Source organism: Cyprinodon tularosa, unplaced genomic scaffold (genome assembly GCF_016077235.1).
Source record: "Cyprinodon tularosa strain WSP-4 unplaced genomic scaffold, ASM1607723v1 ctg381, whole genome shotgun sequence".
Taxonomy (NCBI): Eukaryota; Metazoa; Chordata; class Actinopteri; order Cyprinodontiformes; family Cyprinodontidae; genus Cyprinodon; species Cyprinodon tularosa.
Genome location: NW_024039098.1, coordinates 415158 through 433484, shown reverse-complemented (window position 1 = coordinate 433484; position 18327 = coordinate 415158). Strand labels below are relative to the sequence as shown.

Here is an 18327-nt window from a genome sequence, read left to right as displayed (position 1 = left end):
TTTAAAATTAAATACAGAAATAAATAAATGCTCAGTAAATAAATAAGCATTCGATTAATTGCCCCCAAAAGTAAAATAAACAAATAAATGCAGGTAGAAATTAAATTATACAGTGAGCCATAAATGTATATTTCTCTTTTAATTAGCTTCTTTATTTATTCGCCTTTTTAATAATTACCTTATTTATTTATTGTCCATTATGTTCTTCAACATTATTTATTTTTAAGTATTTATTTATGTGCATGTGATAATATTTTTGTCTGGTTTATTCTTCCTTTGTATTATTTTTACCCTATTTATGTCTTCAATGTTATTTATTTCTTTCATTGGTTGGTTAGCATTTTACAGCATCGGTCGAATCTAAAGGAGAGGAGAGTCTGAAGTGAGTGGCTGTTTCTCAGTTCACTAGAACGTGAGTACGGACTCTTGTTCTCGCCCAGTATGTTCTTGAGAAGAACCCAGAAAAGTCTGGACTGGGAGAACGGGAGCACGCAGCATAATTCTGGAGCAACTGAAACGGAAGCGTATTGATGACATCATCACACGCTCTGCTCGTCTGGAGCTGCATTTCACTTCCTGTTATTAATAGTCTCTAGATAATAATAAATTCAGACTTTTTTCATTTAGTGGGGGAATAATGATTAACATTTTGCCAAATAAAACAAAAAAAACACCATCATAACCGCCGCAGACGGGCTAACGTTAGCCTTGGAGATCCGCTGGTTGCCGCGGTCCTCTCAACTTCTGTACATTTTTTTAAAATTACGCATTAAATCAGTAAATTGACCATATAATGAGGCTTTAAGGTATAATATTCTCGGCTCAAATGATCTTAGAACATACTTTTATTGAACAACAGCAACAGAAAAGAGAACTTTTAACTTAATACTCTGAGCTCTGTGAGTTAAGACGAGCCGCCAACCAATAGGCAGAATGTGACTCTTTAAGACACGCCCCTCCTCAATTGCACAATGAGGCAGGAATGCAGACAGAAATGTAAAAAGGGCAGGCAGAAATAAATGACTCTGAAGAAACAAATATGATATTATAGATATTGGAGATCGGCCTGTTTTCCAGTGTAGTCCTGTTTCTCTGACTATGACTAACTGGATGTGCTCTCTTCATCCTCTGACATGGGAGCTGGCTCGGAGCTCGTCTGCCTGGCTGTGTGTTTCCTGGACGGGGCCGCCTGTGGAGCTGGTTGCCTTTTGTATCTATGCTTCTTTTTCTATGTCTGCTTCTGTCTCCTTGAACCCCAGTGGGCCTCAGCAGATGGCCGCTCACACTGAGCCTGGTTCTGCTGGAGGTTTCTTCCTGTTCAAAGGGAGTTTTTCCTCTCCACTGTCGCTACAAGCATGCTTAATGTGAGGGATTGCTGAAGAGTCAATGAGTCGATGCAATCAGCTCATTTTCCTTAGATAGAAAACTTTGAATCAATCTGACTGGATGATCTGGTTGAACTGTAAAGTGCCTTGAGATGATGTGTTGTGAATTTGCGCTATAGAAATAAACTAAATTGAATTGAAATGAATTATCATGCACATAAATACTTAAAAAAAGTAATAAATAAATAAAGTTAAAGACTATAGGGGACAATAAATAAATAAAGGCGAATAGATAAAGAAGCCAATTGAAATAAATTCTCATTGTATAATTTAATTTCTACCCACATTTATTAGTTTATGTATTTTTGGGGGGAATTATTTTTATTCTTATTTATTTATGGGCCTTTATTTATGTCTGTATTTATTTTTAAATATGGCAGAGTTGGTCCTCCAAATTAATCAACATTAAAACAAATGTGACGAGTTTACTCCTGTCCGTAAGGGGGCGCTGATATAAATTAGTTTAATAAAGCGTTACGTCATTTCCTGGTGAAGCGGAGCTGCTTTTCCCGAGGTCGTTTATTGACAAGACGAGGGAAGGTGACTTCGGGAGGACTTTTTCCCCAACCTGAACCCCTCCAGGACGGGGTTTTAAGAAGTTAACGACTATGTCTTCCTTTGGAAGAGCGTTAGGAGTCCTGCGGGCCGGAAGTCGGCTGCTCAGGAGGAATCCAGGAAGGATAACCAGCAGAAAGTAAGCTAGCTACAGCGTTAGCCGCAGAAAAAACCGAAGAATATGAAATTATTGTAAAAATCTCACCGTAAATCCGCAGGACATGTATTTTAAAAAAGTATTTTAGTGCAGTGTGGTTGAATACGGACGTTGAACGCGTGTTTTTATTCTGTTATTCACCGTCAGGGCCAGCGGCGGACCCCACATTGAGCCGCAGTATAGACAGTACCCCCAGCTGACCAAGAAACAGAAGATCGAGTCTGAGCTCATCAGTGGAGTCATGTGGTTCTGGATCCTCTGGCACTGCTGGCATGATCCAGATGCAGTTCTGGTGAGTATGCATGCATAAAACCATTAGTTTATAATTCTGAGGCATAACTGTCAAATTCAAGTAGGCACAACAGCGCATGAAGTGAGATTAAATAGTAAAATAGATGCCAAGCCTGATGGATCCAAAGAGATTTTTCTGCAAAAGGTTGAAACTTAAACATTAGCTTTTTTTCCCTCCATTATCTGCAAGGTGCTGTAAGCAGGAAATGTACCTCAGAATAAAAAAAAAAACCATCCAGTTAATTGCTTTGACTTCCCATTATGAAACCCTGGGGAGGGAAATTCATTAGAGCAAATTTAAACTAAAACCTCAGATCAAAATATCTGCAGCCAAATCATGAGGCCATTAAAGAGCAGAGGGATGCACAGCCCTGCAGAGATGTTTACTTCCATTCAACTGTTGACCAAGTCAGAGCTAGCAGCATGAAGATTTAAACAAGATAAGGAAAGATGCATACCTGTTTTTTGTTTTTGTTTTTTTGCAGGGTCACTTCCCCTGGCCCAATGCTTCTGAATGGACCGATGAGGAACTCGGCATCCCACCAGATGATGAGGAATAAGGTGCTTCACTCCGTTCTCATTCACATCAAACCTAACTTTGCTTCAGAAACTGATTATTTTTGCAGTGGTGTTCTTCCCTATATATAAAATATGCTTCGCTTTAAACCGCGCACAACTGAATGTTACGCATTGCATTTTTAAAGGAATAGTACACCCAAAACATGATTAGCCTTCATTTTCTACTCACCCCCATGCTGAACAACACTCTGGAGTACTTTTTTGATATCTCAAATGCATCTGGAGATCTGGGAGGCTTCTTGCTGTCTGCTGACATTCAAATAATGGAGGTCTATCGCGCCCGAGGCAGAAAGGTCCATAAAAGTCCACAAAAAACGTGTCAATATTCCTCCATACTGCTCGTCCAATGTATTCCAAGTGTCCTGAGTGGGTAGCATCCAGAATTTACTCGAAACGAAGTCATTTAGAATGTTTTTAGAGCATAAACAGTAGTGTATAGGATTTCCTAAAAGCACGTTCACGACGCTACGGAAGCCGGCAGACCAAACCAGACGAAAGTGCGCATTCAGCGTCTGCTCTGCCGATAATGCAAGCGTAGAAGAAGAAATGTGCTGTTTACCTGTGCAAAGAAAGAAACAACGAAAGAAAAATGTCTGAGGACTTCAGTGTTGAGGAAGAGCATGAGTTCTTTGCCGAGCTGAATGCGCACTTTCATCTGGTTTGGTCTGCCGGCTTCCGTAGCGTCGTGAACGCACATGTGCGCGCTTTCAGGAAATCCTATACACTACTGTTTATGCTCTAAAAACATTCTAACTGGAATACATTGGACGAGCAGTATGGAGGAATATTGACACGTTTTTTGTGGACTTTTATGGACCTTTCTGTCTCGGGCGCCATAGACCTCCATTATTTGAATGTCAGCAGACAGCAAGAAGCCTCCCAGATCTCCAGATGCATTTGAGATATCAAAAAAGTACTCCAGAGTGTTGTTCAGCATGGGGGTGAGTAGAAAATGAAGGCTAATCATGTTTTGGGTGTACTATTCCTTTAAATGCAGTATTTTGCAAAAAGTGTTGCTACAAAACCAAGCTAGGATCACGTTCACACTGCAGGACTTGATGCTCAATTCCCATTTTTTGCATTGCTGTTCACATTTCCAAATATATACGACTTGTATATGATTTCCTGTGTGAACTGCGTTCATAAAACACATGTGTCTTGCATGCGGAGTAGAGGACGCAATGACGTCACAAGCCAGCGAGCTCTATGGTTAAACATAAATACTACTGTCTGCATTATCGTCCACCATTATTGTTATTCTTGTCACTTCTGCATAGCAAAGCAGAATAGTGACCACTGTTGGGTATTAATGGTGTTCAGGTTGGATGAATGCGACCTGGCTGTTTAGAAACAGTTCGCATTTGAAAAGATCAGATTCGTATCGGATTCAGGACCACATTGCCAAGCGGCCTGGGTTGCCTTGGAAATAATCAGATTTGTGTCGTTCAGACTGCCATGAAAAGATCAGATACAGGTTGCATATGGGCCAAAAAAAATCTGATTCGGGTCACTCCAGGCTGCGGTGTGAACGTAGCCTAAGAATGAGTTTCCTTGCACATGTTGGGAAAAAAAGGCTCCATAAAGTGATTGTCAAGGTGCTTCTGTACGTATTTGGGGTTTTTATACTGAGCTGAAGGGTAGGGTGTTCTAATCCATAAAAAATATTGCAAGTGGGAAGGTTAAAAAAGGTTCAGACCATCAGTCCAAACAGAAGAGATCAAACTCGTCTCCTTGAAAAAAAAAAGAGCAATAATTTAATTTGTAAAAAATTTTCAATGACATTTATTTCTTTTGCAGGTGAACAAATCACACTGAAGCTGTTTTGCAAGACTTTACGGAGACCTTCCAGATGCTCTGAAGACTTTGCTGTACATAGTCCAATAAAACGATTGTTAAATTAAACTCTGCTCTGTTGAATTTCTGGGGGCGCGGATAGCATCTAGATTTCCACGTTTCTAGGCCACACAGCTCTATTTTTACCTTTACTTAAAATTGGTCGATGCAGTTCATTGGCCAAACCCTGACCTGACGTCTGTCAGACCTACACTCACCGGCCACTTTATTAGGTACACCTGTCCAACTGCTCGTTAACACTTAATTTCTAAGCAGCCAATCACATGGCGGCAACTCAGTACATTTAGGCATGTAGACATGGTCAAGACAATCTCCTGCAGTTCAAACCGAGCATCAGTATGGGGAAGAAAGGTGATCTGAGTGACTTTGAACGTGGCATGATTGTTGGTGCCAGAAGGGCTGGTCTGAGTATTTCAGAAACTGCTGATCTACTGGGATTTTCACGCACAACCATCTCTAGGGTTTACAGAGAATGGTCCGAAAAAGAAAAAACATCCAGTGAGCAGCAGTTATGTGGGCGGAAATGCCTTGTTGATGCCAGAGGTCAGAGGAGAATGGCCAGACTGGTTGGAGCTGATAGAAGGGCAACAGTGACTCAAATAACCACCCGTTACAACCAAGGTGGGCAGAAGAGCATCTCTGAACGCACAGTACGTGGAACTTTGAGGCAGATGGGCTACAGCAGCAGAAGACCACACCGGGTGCCACTCCTTTCAGCTAAGAACAGGAAACTGAGGCTACAATTTGCACAAGCTCATGGAAATTGGACAATAGAAGATTGGAAAAACGTTGCCTGGTCTGATGAGTCTCGATTTCTGCTGCGACATTCGGATGGTAGGGTCAGAATTTGGCGTCTACAACATGAAAGCATGGATCCATCCTGCCTTGTATCAACGGTTCAGGCTGGTGGTGGTGGTGTCATGGTGTGGGGAATATTTTCTTGGCACTCTTTGGGCCCCTTGGTACCAATTGAGCATCGTTGCAACGCCACAGCCTACCTGAGTATTGTTGCTGACCATGTCCATCCCTTTATGACCACAATGTACCCAACTTCTGATGGCTACTTTCAGCAGGATAATGCGCCATGTCATAAAGCTGGAATCATCTCAGACTGGTTTCTTGAACATGACAATGAGTTCACTGTACTCAAATGGCCTCCACAGTCACCAGATCTCAATCCAATAGAGCATCTTTGGGATGTGGTGGAACGGGAGATTCGCATCATGGATGTGCAGCCGACAAATCTGCGGCAACTGTGTGATGCCATCATGTCAATATGGACCAAACTCCCTGAGGAATGCTTCCAGCACCTTGTTGAATCTATGCCACCAAGAATTGAGGCAGTTCTGAAGGCAAAAGGGGGTCCAACCCGTTACTAGCATGGGGTACCTAATAAAGTGGCCGGTGAGTGTATAGCATCTAATAAAACCTGTCTAACAAAGCGAGGCTAAAAGGATCATTTCCTGATTAAAGGCAATTACAGAGCTGATGAGGAAGTTGGAAAACCTTTTTTCTGGGACAATAGATTCAACATATGGAGAAAACAAACAGCAGTTAGCAATTTCAGGAACATCTAAAGCTCTGCAGGCTTCAACATTTAAACTTGGGTTAACATCAAATTAAAGGCTCCTCCTCGATCAATTTCCAACAACTTTCCAGGTGTCGTGTGCAGCAACATTAAGCTACTGCTAAGGGTGAATATATGAACGACTGTTACAATTTTAAAAATAATGGCACAGGCTTTTGGAACAGATTCCATGGGGGGAAAAAATTGATTAAATGTTTGGCTACATTCAATCTGTAGCATTCATTAATACCAAAACCACATGAATAGGTTCAAAATTGGCAAGATGTGGCTTCTTTTAATGCAAAGCCTCAAACTTTGCTCACTGTGGCCATCTAGTGGTGAAATAAATAGGAAAATGCTGTCAAGTCTTGATGTGAAAAAAGTGGCTGAAGGTTTTATCATAAGAATATTTTTTTATTTCAGCCCATCTGCAGGGATTTTTTTTTTTAAATAATAGCCAACGGTGATTTAGTAGCATTTTTATAATCTTATTGTTCATATTTGAACCTTAGGATTAATTACAATGAGCTTCTTTCAGGCCAGCGTCTTAAAAATAAAACCTGCAACAATAAAGAAGGCAGGGGGAAGGGAGAGCTGCGCTAAATAAAGGCTCAATTTTCTGGTCGCCTTAAAATTCAAACAATTTCCAAAACATCCTGAAACAAAATGAAAAGTTGCTGATTTAAATCCAGTTCGACAGGAGCCTCGTTTTTATCATTTCATTACTTTTATTTACAAGCAAAATTTCTGAAATGCCGAAACGAATGCAAAGCATCAACAGTGTCACAGTTAGCCAGTGTTTGTATATTTTAAATCAGAAACCATCATTGTAAGAACCGACAACACAAAAAGCAGAAAGAGAGAGAAGGGGAGGGAGGGGTTAAGTCCTGTGCGGTGAACAGTACAGCTTATAAACAAACCCTGCCTGCGGGCCAGCTCCTTTTCTTTTCTTCAACGACTTAACATGCAAAAAAAGAGTGTAAGAAAATGAGGAAATCAGCCGAGCAGTGCGATTAACACCGACTTGGTTCATAGCGCCGAGTGAGAAATCACACAGTTGCTTGTAGGTCAACCTGAGAGGAGCTTTCCCAGCCTCACGCTGTTCACAGAATGGTTTTAAAGCTTTACGGCTTTTATTGAGGTCACCGTCGATTTCCAGGCGGGGGGGGGGGTGAATGAGTAACACTGAGCCGAACACGACTGGGGAGGTTAGGGGGCAACACCAGACTCCGGTTGGGCTTAAAGATCCAATGACTGACCGGTAACGGCGTGTTCGTGCAACCTGAAAAACCTCAAACAGAGGTGGGTTTTTTTTGGGAAATATGAAAACAAATCCTCAGCGTTTGAAGCGCTGAGAGCGTCCTGTCTGCATCCATGATGTGGCTGGTGGTTAATCGGAGGTTATGTCCATGGCATCATTCCCTGAGAGTGAAGAACTGCACACATTTCACAACATCACTGGTATTTAAAAAAAACAAAACCGAAAACAAAACCCCACAATACAAAGTTCATCATCGTTAGCTTGTGAATACATCGACTGCAGCCGCTTGAAGTATTTCTACCCCTGGAACTTTTCCATATTTTTGTCAAGCTGCAACAATAAAATGAAGCTTATAATACTAAGCTTTTATGTGACGGATAGTGTTTCTAAAGACAAACATGATGCTGCTGCCGCCATGTTTTATACAGTTGGGTTTTGGCAACGATTTATCGGCTACAGAGTAAAATCGGAGTAAAGAAATTTGCCTTTATGTCTCCTTGAAGTACTTAATAGTCAGAAGTGTACATCTACACTGCAAAAAGATCTAGAAATAAGTACAAATTTCTTAAATTAAGTGTATTTACCCTTAATTTGAGCAGGTAAATGAGATAGTTTGCCAATGGAATGACTATTTTTACTCTTAAAATAAGACAAAATGCTCTTGAAATAAGATAGAAATTGATTTTTTCAGTGCATCAATATACACTGGAAAAACGATCTAGATACAAGTAAAGATTTCTTAAATTAAGTGTATTTAATCTTAATTTGAGTAGGTAAACGACATAATTTGCCAATGGACTGAGTATTTTTACTCTTAAAATACGATAATTAGATAAAATGCACTAGAAATAAGACAATGCAATTGTATTTTCTTATTTTAAATGTAAATTGTCTTGTTCCATTGGCAAAATGTCTCTTTTTCCTCCTCAATTCAAGAACAAATGCACTTATTTTAAGAAAAAATGACTTATCTAGATTTTGATTTTTTTTCCAGTGTAGAATTTGTGTAGCTGTACACTGCAAAAAATATAAATCTCAATAAGTTATTTTTTCTTAAAATAAGTGTGTTTTTCCTTGATTTGAGGAGGTAAGTAAGACACTTTGCCAATGGAACAAGACAATTTCCTTTTAAAATAAGAAAAAACTATTTTATCGTCTTATTTCAAGTAAATATTATCTAACTATCTTATTTTAAGAGTGAAAATACTCATTCCATTGGCAAATCATCTTATTAACCTGCTCAAATTAAGGCTAAATATACTTAATTTAAGCCATTTTTTACTTATTTCTGGATTGTTTTTGCAGTGTATTTATACTGGAAAAAATTGAAATCTAGATAAGTCATTTTTTCTTAAAATAAGTGCATTTGTTCTTGGAGGAAATAAAAGAGACATTTTGCGAATAGAACAAGACAATTTACATTTAAAATAAGAAAAAAAAAAACAACTGTATTGTCTTATTTCAAGTGCATTTGATCTAAATATCTTATTTTAAGAGTAAAAATACTCATTCCATTGGCAAACTATCTTTTATCTACTCAAATTAGGGGTAAATACACTTAATTTAAGATTTTTTTTACTTATTTCTAAATAGTTTTTCCAGTGAACTGGATCAGATGCATCCCTCCACCTTAAAACAAGGTGGTGGAGGAATCATGCTGTTGGGAATCTGCAGTTTTGGCCATTTTTTTTAGGTTTAAATACTGATTTAAAATGTTAATTTTCCACTTTAAAACATTAAAGTTTGTTTAGTTGGATTGAAAGAATAGTTCAAGGGGTAAAAAGTAAAATAAAAAAACTATTGAAGTACTGCTCTCTGAACTGACCACGGTGGCTCAGATACTTTGTTTTTGCAAGTCAAAAGGAAGCTGGCACTAACTGAGAATGCTTAGGTGCGGAGATGAGAGTTGACCTTTTAAAAAACCAAAAACAAATAATACCTAAACTAAGTCTCTACTCACACATCGCCCAAAAAAATGACTGGGAACAACCAGAGGAGACGGGGATCAACACAGGCTCAAGTCAACTGCAGGAGGAAAAGATCTGTGACGACAAAGTTAGGAAGTAAACTGCTACTCAGACTAAAACATCCACATTTACAAAAATGTTTGTTAAAGATACAAAAAAAAACAAAAGAAACCAATCTCTTAAAAAAAACTCAATTTCAAAATAAAATCATTAATTCTTTCAATTAATAAATACATCATTCATAATCCTTAAACACATTGAAAAAGAGAACAGAAAAAAATGAGAAATAAATTAAAGTGGAGTCGCTCGAAGAGCCAAAGACTCATTCAATCCTATTATAGGGAGGCGGCGCTCCGAGTAACTTCCTGTTAGCTTTCTAAGTGATAAACGGCGCAGAGGGGAGAGGCAAGCCCGACATCAGGGCCGCCTCTCCTCTCACCCCACAGTCATTATTGCTGGTGTGATTGAGATAAAAAGAGGGGAAGGGAAGGAAAAATACAAAACAATAAGCACCATTTGAAATATCAGTTCACAGCCGCCTTGTTTTCTGTGTTTTTTTGTTTTTAAAGCACCACGTTTTCTGCTAAGATCCGATCCTGGAGGTGCAGCTCGGTTTCCATTGCTCCTTTCATCCTCACAGGGAAGCAAGATAAATTTAAAGCAGGAGAGGAAGTTTAAGCAAATGTGATTCAGCTTCCGCTCTGCGACGTCCTCCTAATCAGCTGCTCTTTGTTGGGTAGATTTCAGGTCCTCCCTCCGCTTCCCGCTCCGCCTCAGTTTGGGTTTTTGTTCTTAGTGTGCTTTTCTTTCTTGCCATCATGCACCTGCTCTTTCCTAAACCGATACCCTGTCTCCTCAGCATGCACAGTGAGCGCGTCATACGTGTCGGGGTTTCGTTCAGGCAGTGCATCCGATTCTTTTTTTTTTTTTTTCCTCCGCAGCAGAAAGGTGACTGAAAACAAACACAAATGTTTATCTTTTCCGTTTTTTTTTTTTTTTCCTAACCCCGAATGATGTTTTCCGTTTCTTCTCTCAGGTGAGGGAGGGCGTTACACAAAAACTCGACTCTGTCTGTTGAGTTTGAGGATCTTGCCGAGTCTCTGTTTGGGTGTCGCCATTCCTTTTTTGGGCCTTTTACCTAAAAACAAAACAAAAATCAAAGCATGAGCACATATTTTAACATTAGTTTCTTTTAGGAATTAAATTATTATTAAGTAGGAAAAAACAAAACTAAAGGTTCTCTTAATATACCCATTTTGTATGGAAAATGACCACATCATAATGCTGCCACCACCATGTTTCACAGATGGACATAGGGTCAGGTGATATGGACTTAAAATCTTATAATTAATGGAATTATGAGGATAACCATAAAAGTGACGACTAGCTTTGACTGATTGCTTCTGAATCATGGCCGCACAATCAGAAGAACTACTTTGGGTTCGATTTGATTCAAATAAGTTTCTTTTTGACACCAGTTGCATAAAAACTAACAAAAAAAGCGATTTACATGAAACAACAACAACCTCCAAGTAGCCACATTTAATCATATTCATCAAATGTGTAAATGACCCAACTGAAAAAACTCAAGGAAAAAATCTGAATCTTTTTACTTTTAAAAACTTCACTAATTCTAATTCATCATTTAGATGATAAATCTAAATCCTTATTGTGATCGGCCACATATTTTTATAAATCCCTAAAGCGTGACGTTTGTTTGGATTTAGTCGAGAAAACCTTCCGAAGTCAAACAAATGGTAGCTAATGTTTACCAATCTGGTAGCATTGTGCTTAAATATCAAATAAAACCGGTTAAAATGTAACTTTAATGCAGGAATGAGTGACTCTAATGCTACGTTCAGACCGGACGCTGCAAAAGCAGCAAAATCACGTCTGCTGCTTCATTTTTGCTGCTTGTACCAGTTAGTTCTGACGCGCGGCAGAAGCAGCTTTGCTGCTCTGGCTGCTCGGTGCAAAAGTGTGTCTGACGCGCGTTGGGCGGAGCTTCACTATCCTTTCTCTGCCTTGCAGCTATATTTGCTGTGATCAGTGGGAATAAAGTAGTTTTAATATGTTTTTAAGTGAGAAAATACACCTGAAAACGTAATCAGTGCAGTCAGTTCATCCAGATTACAATCCTGTCTCCCAATGTTATTTCTGTCGGAGCCGCTCAGACCCCCACATACCGACGGTGCGCCGACAGAAGGAATCCCTTCAACAGCAGCCTCTGGCCGGGTCGCCTCCTCGCGGTTTACCGCGGCGGCTGGTAGGTGTTTTTCATCTAAATAATCCGATCTGCAGGCACCAGAATAATAAAAGCCAACATATTCTCTGCCGGCAGATGTATATATTTTAAGTTAATTATGCGTTAATAAACTGTTTAAGAGGAGTAATCAGAGCGGTCAATGTCATCAGCGATGTGTCTCTCTGTCAGCTCCCAGATCAGCTTCTCTGATTGGTTGACGCGGCGCGTCGAGCAGCAAAAGTTCAATTTTTCCATCTCGAGCAGCAGCGCGTTTGCGGCGCGTCACGCACGTCAGATGCCAAAACGCGCCCGACTGCTTCAGCTGCTCAGACGCGCTGCGCCTGCAGCTCAAAACGCGCCGCGGGACCTTTTGCTGCGCCTTGACGCGCGTCAACCATTGACTTTGCATGTAAACTCGCTGCTTCTGTCGCGCCTGCAGCCCCCGGTGTGAACGCAGCATAATTTAATGCTCTTAGAATAAATTTAATTTGCATTTTCCTTTTTATTCGCTTCGAGCTTCTTTTCCAAACGTACGGCTTTACGATCAATCGGAAGCAGTTTAGAGCAAACACGCAGAAAAGTTATATCTGATATTAAACATCTAAAGAAATTGTTTTTAGATACGTTTGTTCCAACCGGTGGATTTCCGAATTTGGTTGTGGCCGGTGTCTTGGAAGCATCTTGCTAACCAGTTAGCAACTTAGTGCTAGCAGGTTCCCAATGGGAAATTCCATTGGGACCAAGTAGCACTAAATTGGTGACTTAGAAACGACGCTGTCAAGGAACGCTATGGACAGCGGAAACATGCAAGAGGAGGAGAGTTTAGTGTCGGAGGTCGTGGATGAGTCTCCTCCGTCATCCATTTTTTATTTAGAGGAGGAAAGCGGGGACGAAGATGTTGTGGAAGAGGACGCCAGGGCGGCAGAAGCTTGGTTTGGTGTAGAACAGATGTCTTCAACGGGGGGCCGCGACCCCTAGGGGGTCCACAGAGGTACTGCATGGGGGTCGCGAAAGATTTAGTTGATTAAGATTTTCTTTTATATTCCCCCCTGCAATTGTTTCCACTAATTGCAATGTCTTTAAAACACACTGTAGTAGATAAATATGGGCAGAAGATGTCTTTCAGTCAACAATGCACACATTCAGCGACACCCAGGAGCTCTTTCAAGCTGAACACCATTTCTTTCACAACACCTGTAACATCAACTAGGAATCAGAAATACTCTAATAATCCCAATATAACATAATTTCATACGATATATATAATTAGGGGGTCCCCGCTCCATCTCGCCATCAGTTCGGGGGTCCTTGGCCTAGAAAACTTTGAAGACCTCTGGTGTAGAAGGCTTCCAGCCGTACATGTTTGAGCCCTTGCCTCGCAACGCTGCCAGTTCTGTTAGCTCTACGCCTGCCGAAGACACAGACGTCCATCCCCGTGAACACTGGGACGCAACTCAATGGGAAAGGAAAGGATTCTGATTTCAACCGTTCAGTATACTTAGCCTCGTGAGACCATCCTGATCTCGCGAGCTTTCAAGGTTTCACTCGCAGATCAGTCTGGAGACTCTCCGTTAAAGAAAATTTGGAGCCGTTCACCAAACGAACGTCTAATCAGCGTTGGCTTTGAGGCGGGTTGAGGTGTGACGCAACGAGAAGCGCGACAGTTCAGTCTAAAGAACATGGCGGCTTCAGCCGATGCAACTAGCGTTAGCGTGGCTATTGAGCAAGTTTTATCTGAATTACAGAGTATTTCTTCACTGAAAGAAGAGCAAAACACTGCTCTGGAGGCTTTTCTCAGAGGAAAAGATGTTTTTGCTCTTCTCCCGACTGGTTTCGGCAAGAGTTTGATCTATCAATTGGCTCCTCTTTGTCGTCGCTCTGTTAGTACGTCATATTCTTCGTTGATCTGATTGGTTTATTTGGCCCGTCTATCACCAACATAGGCCAATCAGCTAACCAGTATTTTCGCCCCTTCCCAAAATTACTTCAACGGAAGGTTTCCCGATGGATATGCGGAGCAAATCCATCTGGCGGAGTCAGGTTAGCGTATATTAGCTGCGACATATGAATCAAGATGCTATGACTGAAAAAATTAGATTGACCGTTGATATATGATTGGCTGAATTTAGGTGTTCAGGCTGACGTAGAACTAACTGGCCTGCAGAAGATAACAGAAAAACAGATTTTAAGACAGGATTTTTTCCTTTACTAGATATTTTCCAAACTTAAGGACACTATGGTCTGATAAAGAGAACATTTATATACATGTTTAAGCCAGAATGATTTGACATTTAAATATGATTTTCCTACGACTTTAAAATAAAACATTTTAAATGCCGAGATAATGACAATTTTAATACCAATTAAGGCCTTAATTTAAGAAAATAATAATTTAATGACTTATCGATTTAATGACCACCCTGTAATATGTGAGTGGTAAAATATAACAGCTCAGTGTGAGACACGGTGGCGGCAGCATCATTCTGTGTCTTTAAGGCAGAGGTTAGGTGAGCAGATAATCCTTCAACATTGATGAGCAGTAATCTGACGGCCGCACCTTTCGTGGCCTGGTTGCTGATGGGAGGAGGGTTGGGGGCGTTCCTCTTGGAAGGGTGCAGCGGCGGAGACATAGACGGGTCACAGTACTGGTACTCTGCGTTGGGGCTGGGGAGCCCCTGATTGTCCCAGGCCTCGCTGCTGCTGTTGCCCTGGCTGTCCATGTGGCTCTGGCCTCCCTGCAGTCGGTGCTGGGCCGCCTCCTGGAGCGAGCGCTGCTCTGAACTGGACCACCAGGACTCCTGCGGCGACGGCGCCTCCTCTTGGTTTGAGGGGCACAGCAGCCCAGCCATGGACAGCATCCCCTGAATGGCCTCTTCTGTGCTGGGTGAGGTAGGACGTTCTCTGCAGGAGGCGGCAGACTCACCGTTAGCCATCAGAGGACTTAATACTTTAAAGAGCTGCTCGACTGGGACGGTTTCTCCTCACCTTTTGAGTGGTTTGTGTTTGTGCCTGAGTTTCTGAGCCGACTGGTCCAGCAGGAAGCCGTTCCCTGAGCCTGTCTGCTGAGATGAGCTCCTCTCCTCCTCCTCCTCCTGGGAACTCTCAGAATCATCGTCAGAAGAGGAGGACGATGACGACGACGACGACAAAGCTTTGCTCTAAAATGATGAGGTTCATTCAAAGACACTTGTCAGTAACCGTGGTAACATTCATCAGCTCGCAGCATCACGATAACGGTGTTTTTTTTCCTGTCTAAACGCATGAGGTGAGAAAGAAAACATTCGAATCATTTACTTCTGAGGGAGAGTCGCTGTCTGACTCCAGGTCCGAGACGCTGGAGTGTCCCGACGCCTCTTCCCTGAGTTCGTTCTTCACCGTCTCCAGACTTCTTGGACACAGAGGAGCCTTCTCAGCGGCGCTGCCCTCCGTCCTCTCCAGCTTCACGTCCGGGCAGCTCTTTGGTGGGCCGGCAGCAGCCTGCTCAGCCTCCGTCTTTCCAGGGCTGCTCCCCGCTCGCCTCAGATCGCTAAAAACACAAGCAAACATAGAGCTGAACTCAGATCCTATAAACTGCATAAATAAACCTTTCATTCATTCAGACAAATTAATTTATTTTCTTTTAAATGTCAGATCTTCTGGAGACATTTTTTCCCCCCAATAAGATGTCTACACCTTTGAAAGACTAAATCATTGTAGGGATAAGCGGATACGTCGGTTAGTTTTTTCCTTCCTTATACCGGTTGACGCTGCCAAACGGTGCCTTGGAATTGGAACACACGAAACCGGTTCTGAACAGGAAGCGGTATTTGATTCCCATCCCTCATCGCCACCCCACCCGCCATAGAGGGGAACAGAACATCTCGCCTGTCCTTCCAGGCCAACAATTCCCCCTAACGACCCCCCTTTCAGGGTCAGTATCCGTTATTACAGGCTATCAAAGAAGCTAAACAACCCTATGCATATGTAAAAACTAAATCCAAATAAAGTGAAAATCCAAGTAAAGTGACAATGCGCTGATCACAGTAAAATAGAAAACAAATACCTTTGGTAATCCTAAATAACCTTAAACATAAAAAAGTTTGATCTAACTTTGTGTCCGGAAGCAGGAAATAAAAGAGGATTTTATAATGGGTGCAGTGAGAGCTGTTTTTTTCATATGACATGTATCCAGTAGTTTAAAGGAAACTCTTACCGGATGATTCTGCCGTTGACCAGCATGAGGCGAAGGTGGTTGTCTTCCAGGGACTCTGCAGCAGCTGCTGCTGATGCCGTCGACACTTTGTTGAACTTTCCAAGAACCTTGGCGAAAAACGCTGGATCCTGGAGCAACAGGGAAGCGATATTTCAGCAGGAGATGCAGCAGCTCATCGTTGATATAAAACATCCTGACACGGTTAAATCCTCACCTGTTCCAGCGGTCCCACCTCCACCCTCTTCAGCACCTCCATGGTGTGTTGCTCCAAGATGTCCAGGTTGGAGGGCATCTTTGGCGCCTGCTGCTGCTGCTCCCTAAGCCGCCTGGCGGCTCTCCTCGCCTGCCGCGCCTGGCACAGCCTCTCCAGGGCCCGGCTGGTGAGGCAGCCGTTCAATCCAGGCAGCGTTCCGCTTCCCTGAGATTTCGTGTTCTTGCTCCCGTTCACTGGTTCCTCCTGAGGAGCAAACGCAGGGGACACCTTAATGCAGCTAACAAGCAACGTTTAATTAATTCTTGCATGACTTTAAAAGTTTAATCTGATAATATAACACCAGTAAAAAGATTTTTCTTTTATATGAGAGTAAGAGTTCTGTTAAATTTCTACAGTTTTTAGAAGAAAGGAAGGAGAGAAAAGAAAAGGCAGACAGATGATTGTGGAGAATAAACAAGAAGCAATGGAGAAATGATTGGGTGGACAGGGGAAGTGGAGGATAGAACAGAAAACAGTGGAATAAATGAGAATATGGACAGATTATGGTTGAAGGAAAAAGAACATGTGAGGAATTAAGAAAGAATGGAAGAGCGGATGCAAAACTAAGGTATAGAGGGATGAAAAAACAGAAAAGGATAAAAAGAGAGGAGGGATGAATGGTCGACAAAAGAGATAAGATTCAAAGTCAAACTGCAGAACTATTTAGCCTCCTGGGAGCCGTAGATTTGTTCCTTCTTACCTCCAGGTAGCGTATTTCCTTGGTCAGCTCCTTGATGAGATGGTTGGGCCGGATGTGATCCGGTACCTCGCTGGTGGGCTCCGTCACCTGGAGGAGAAAGAGCGAACGTAAACGGACGTCCATCCTCTATAAACGGACGGACAGGCAGGACAGGAGCAGGACGGCTGCAGCATCTCACCTCTCTTTTCAACCAGGTTCTCAGCGCGCTGATCAAAGCCCTGACTCCATCTACCAGGTAGGTTGGTGGCGGACAGTTGTCCTCACGCAGATCTGAAATAATTCAAGATTTCAGCCATAAAAATATGAAGAAAAAAAACAAAAACCTAGAGCTGGCCTTCTGGTTTGAATCAAGGGCTCACCTTTTAGCATTTCCAGCAGGTTTTTGGCCACATACCAACAAATGGCCTCAAAGTAGGGAAACTTAAAGAGGTCTGGGGTTTTCAGACGCCGCTCCATTTCATAACACCTACACAACAAACAAAGTGGTTTATACATACAGAAAGTGATGATTTATAGGAAACAATGTTGAAGAGAAGCTAACCTGAGCTGCATGCCAATGTTGAGGTTGTGAAGGAAGTTCCCTCCAAATGCCATGCAATCCTGAGAGGTGAGAACCCCGTGGATCCAGCCTGTAGAGGGCAGCAGAGCACAGTGTAACGCTCCACCTTATCCAACGGTAAACCTATTACAACACGCTCCAGTGACAACCAAACAAAACACAGTCAAACAACTTTTATATGAGGGTTCAACCCGTTCTTTGCCTCGGGAGGGCAAAAAAAAAAAAAAGCACTCCTGACACGACGAGGAGAGAAGAAGCAGACCCTGAGGAGGCCATTTGTAAAGCTGATGGAAGGGCCTGATAATGCGCTGGCTGACTGACCCACTGAGTCCTCTGACCCCCACTTAATCCACGCCTCTCTGCTGCCTGTCTGCCATAAAGGATCCCTTTCACAGTGCTGCTGAGGAGCCGCGGCTGAAAGAGTGATTGGAGATGTCCAGGAGCTGACAGGCTGAGCTTTGTCTGTCTGGCTCCATTGAGAAGTTTGACGGATGAATAGTCCAACAACTGGACACGGATTGACAACAGGCGTCCATCTTTGTGCCACATTGACACCGTTAGCAGTTAGCAGCCGAATAATTCTCATTTTCGATGCACAGGAGCTGCGTTCCAGTACTCCCCTTTAACTTTACAACAGTTTTTAAACTTTACTGCAGTTTATTTGGATTTTATGAAATGGTTTGAAATTAAATCGAAAAAAGGGCAACGCAGCAAGGTTTTAAATATTCTTTATTAAACCTAAGGTTAAACTCTGTCACTATG

General features: G+C 42.0%; 2 protein-coding genes across 2 annotated transcripts in view; one reads left to right on the top strand and one right to left on the bottom strand.

Annotated features, from left to right (window-relative positions):
- The first annotated feature begins 1859 nt into the window (after window positions 1-1859).
- ndufb2 (NADH:ubiquinone oxidoreductase subunit B2) lies at window positions 1860-4869 on the top strand. Its single transcript, XM_038297093.1, has 4 exons — window positions 1860-2079; window positions 2245-2389; window positions 2874-2949; window positions 4765-4869. Exons 1-3 carry the CDS (start codon window positions 1994-1996, stop codon window positions 2946-2948), a joined length of 306 nt encoding a protein of 101 aa, XP_038153021.1. The 5' UTR covers window positions 1860-1993; the 3' UTR covers window position 2949; window positions 4765-4869.
- Window positions 4870-9510: 4641 nt separating this feature from the next.
- The window catches only part of kdm7aa (lysine (K)-specific demethylase 7Aa), a 37108-nt gene continuing 28291 nt past the window's right edge, over window positions 9511-18327 (bottom strand). The window contains exons 8-17 of the mRNA XM_038297087.1: window positions 17548-17635; window positions 17366-17472; window positions 17185-17276; window positions 17007-17093; window positions 16268-16510; window positions 16054-16181; window positions 15156-15387; window positions 14847-15019; window positions 14419-14762; window positions 9511-10754 (exon numbers count right to left, since the gene is read on the bottom strand). Of these exons, the coding sequence (XP_038153015.1) occupies window positions 10666-10754; window positions 14419-14762; window positions 14847-15019; window positions 15156-15387; window positions 16054-16181; window positions 16268-16510; window positions 17007-17093; window positions 17185-17276; window positions 17366-17472; window positions 17548-17635 (1583 nt within the window). The 3' untranslated portion in view covers window positions 9511-10665. The remainder of the gene's footprint in view (window positions 10755-14418; window positions 14763-14846; window positions 15020-15155; window positions 15388-16053; window positions 16182-16267; window positions 16511-17006; window positions 17094-17184; window positions 17277-17365; window positions 17473-17547; window positions 17636-18327) is intronic.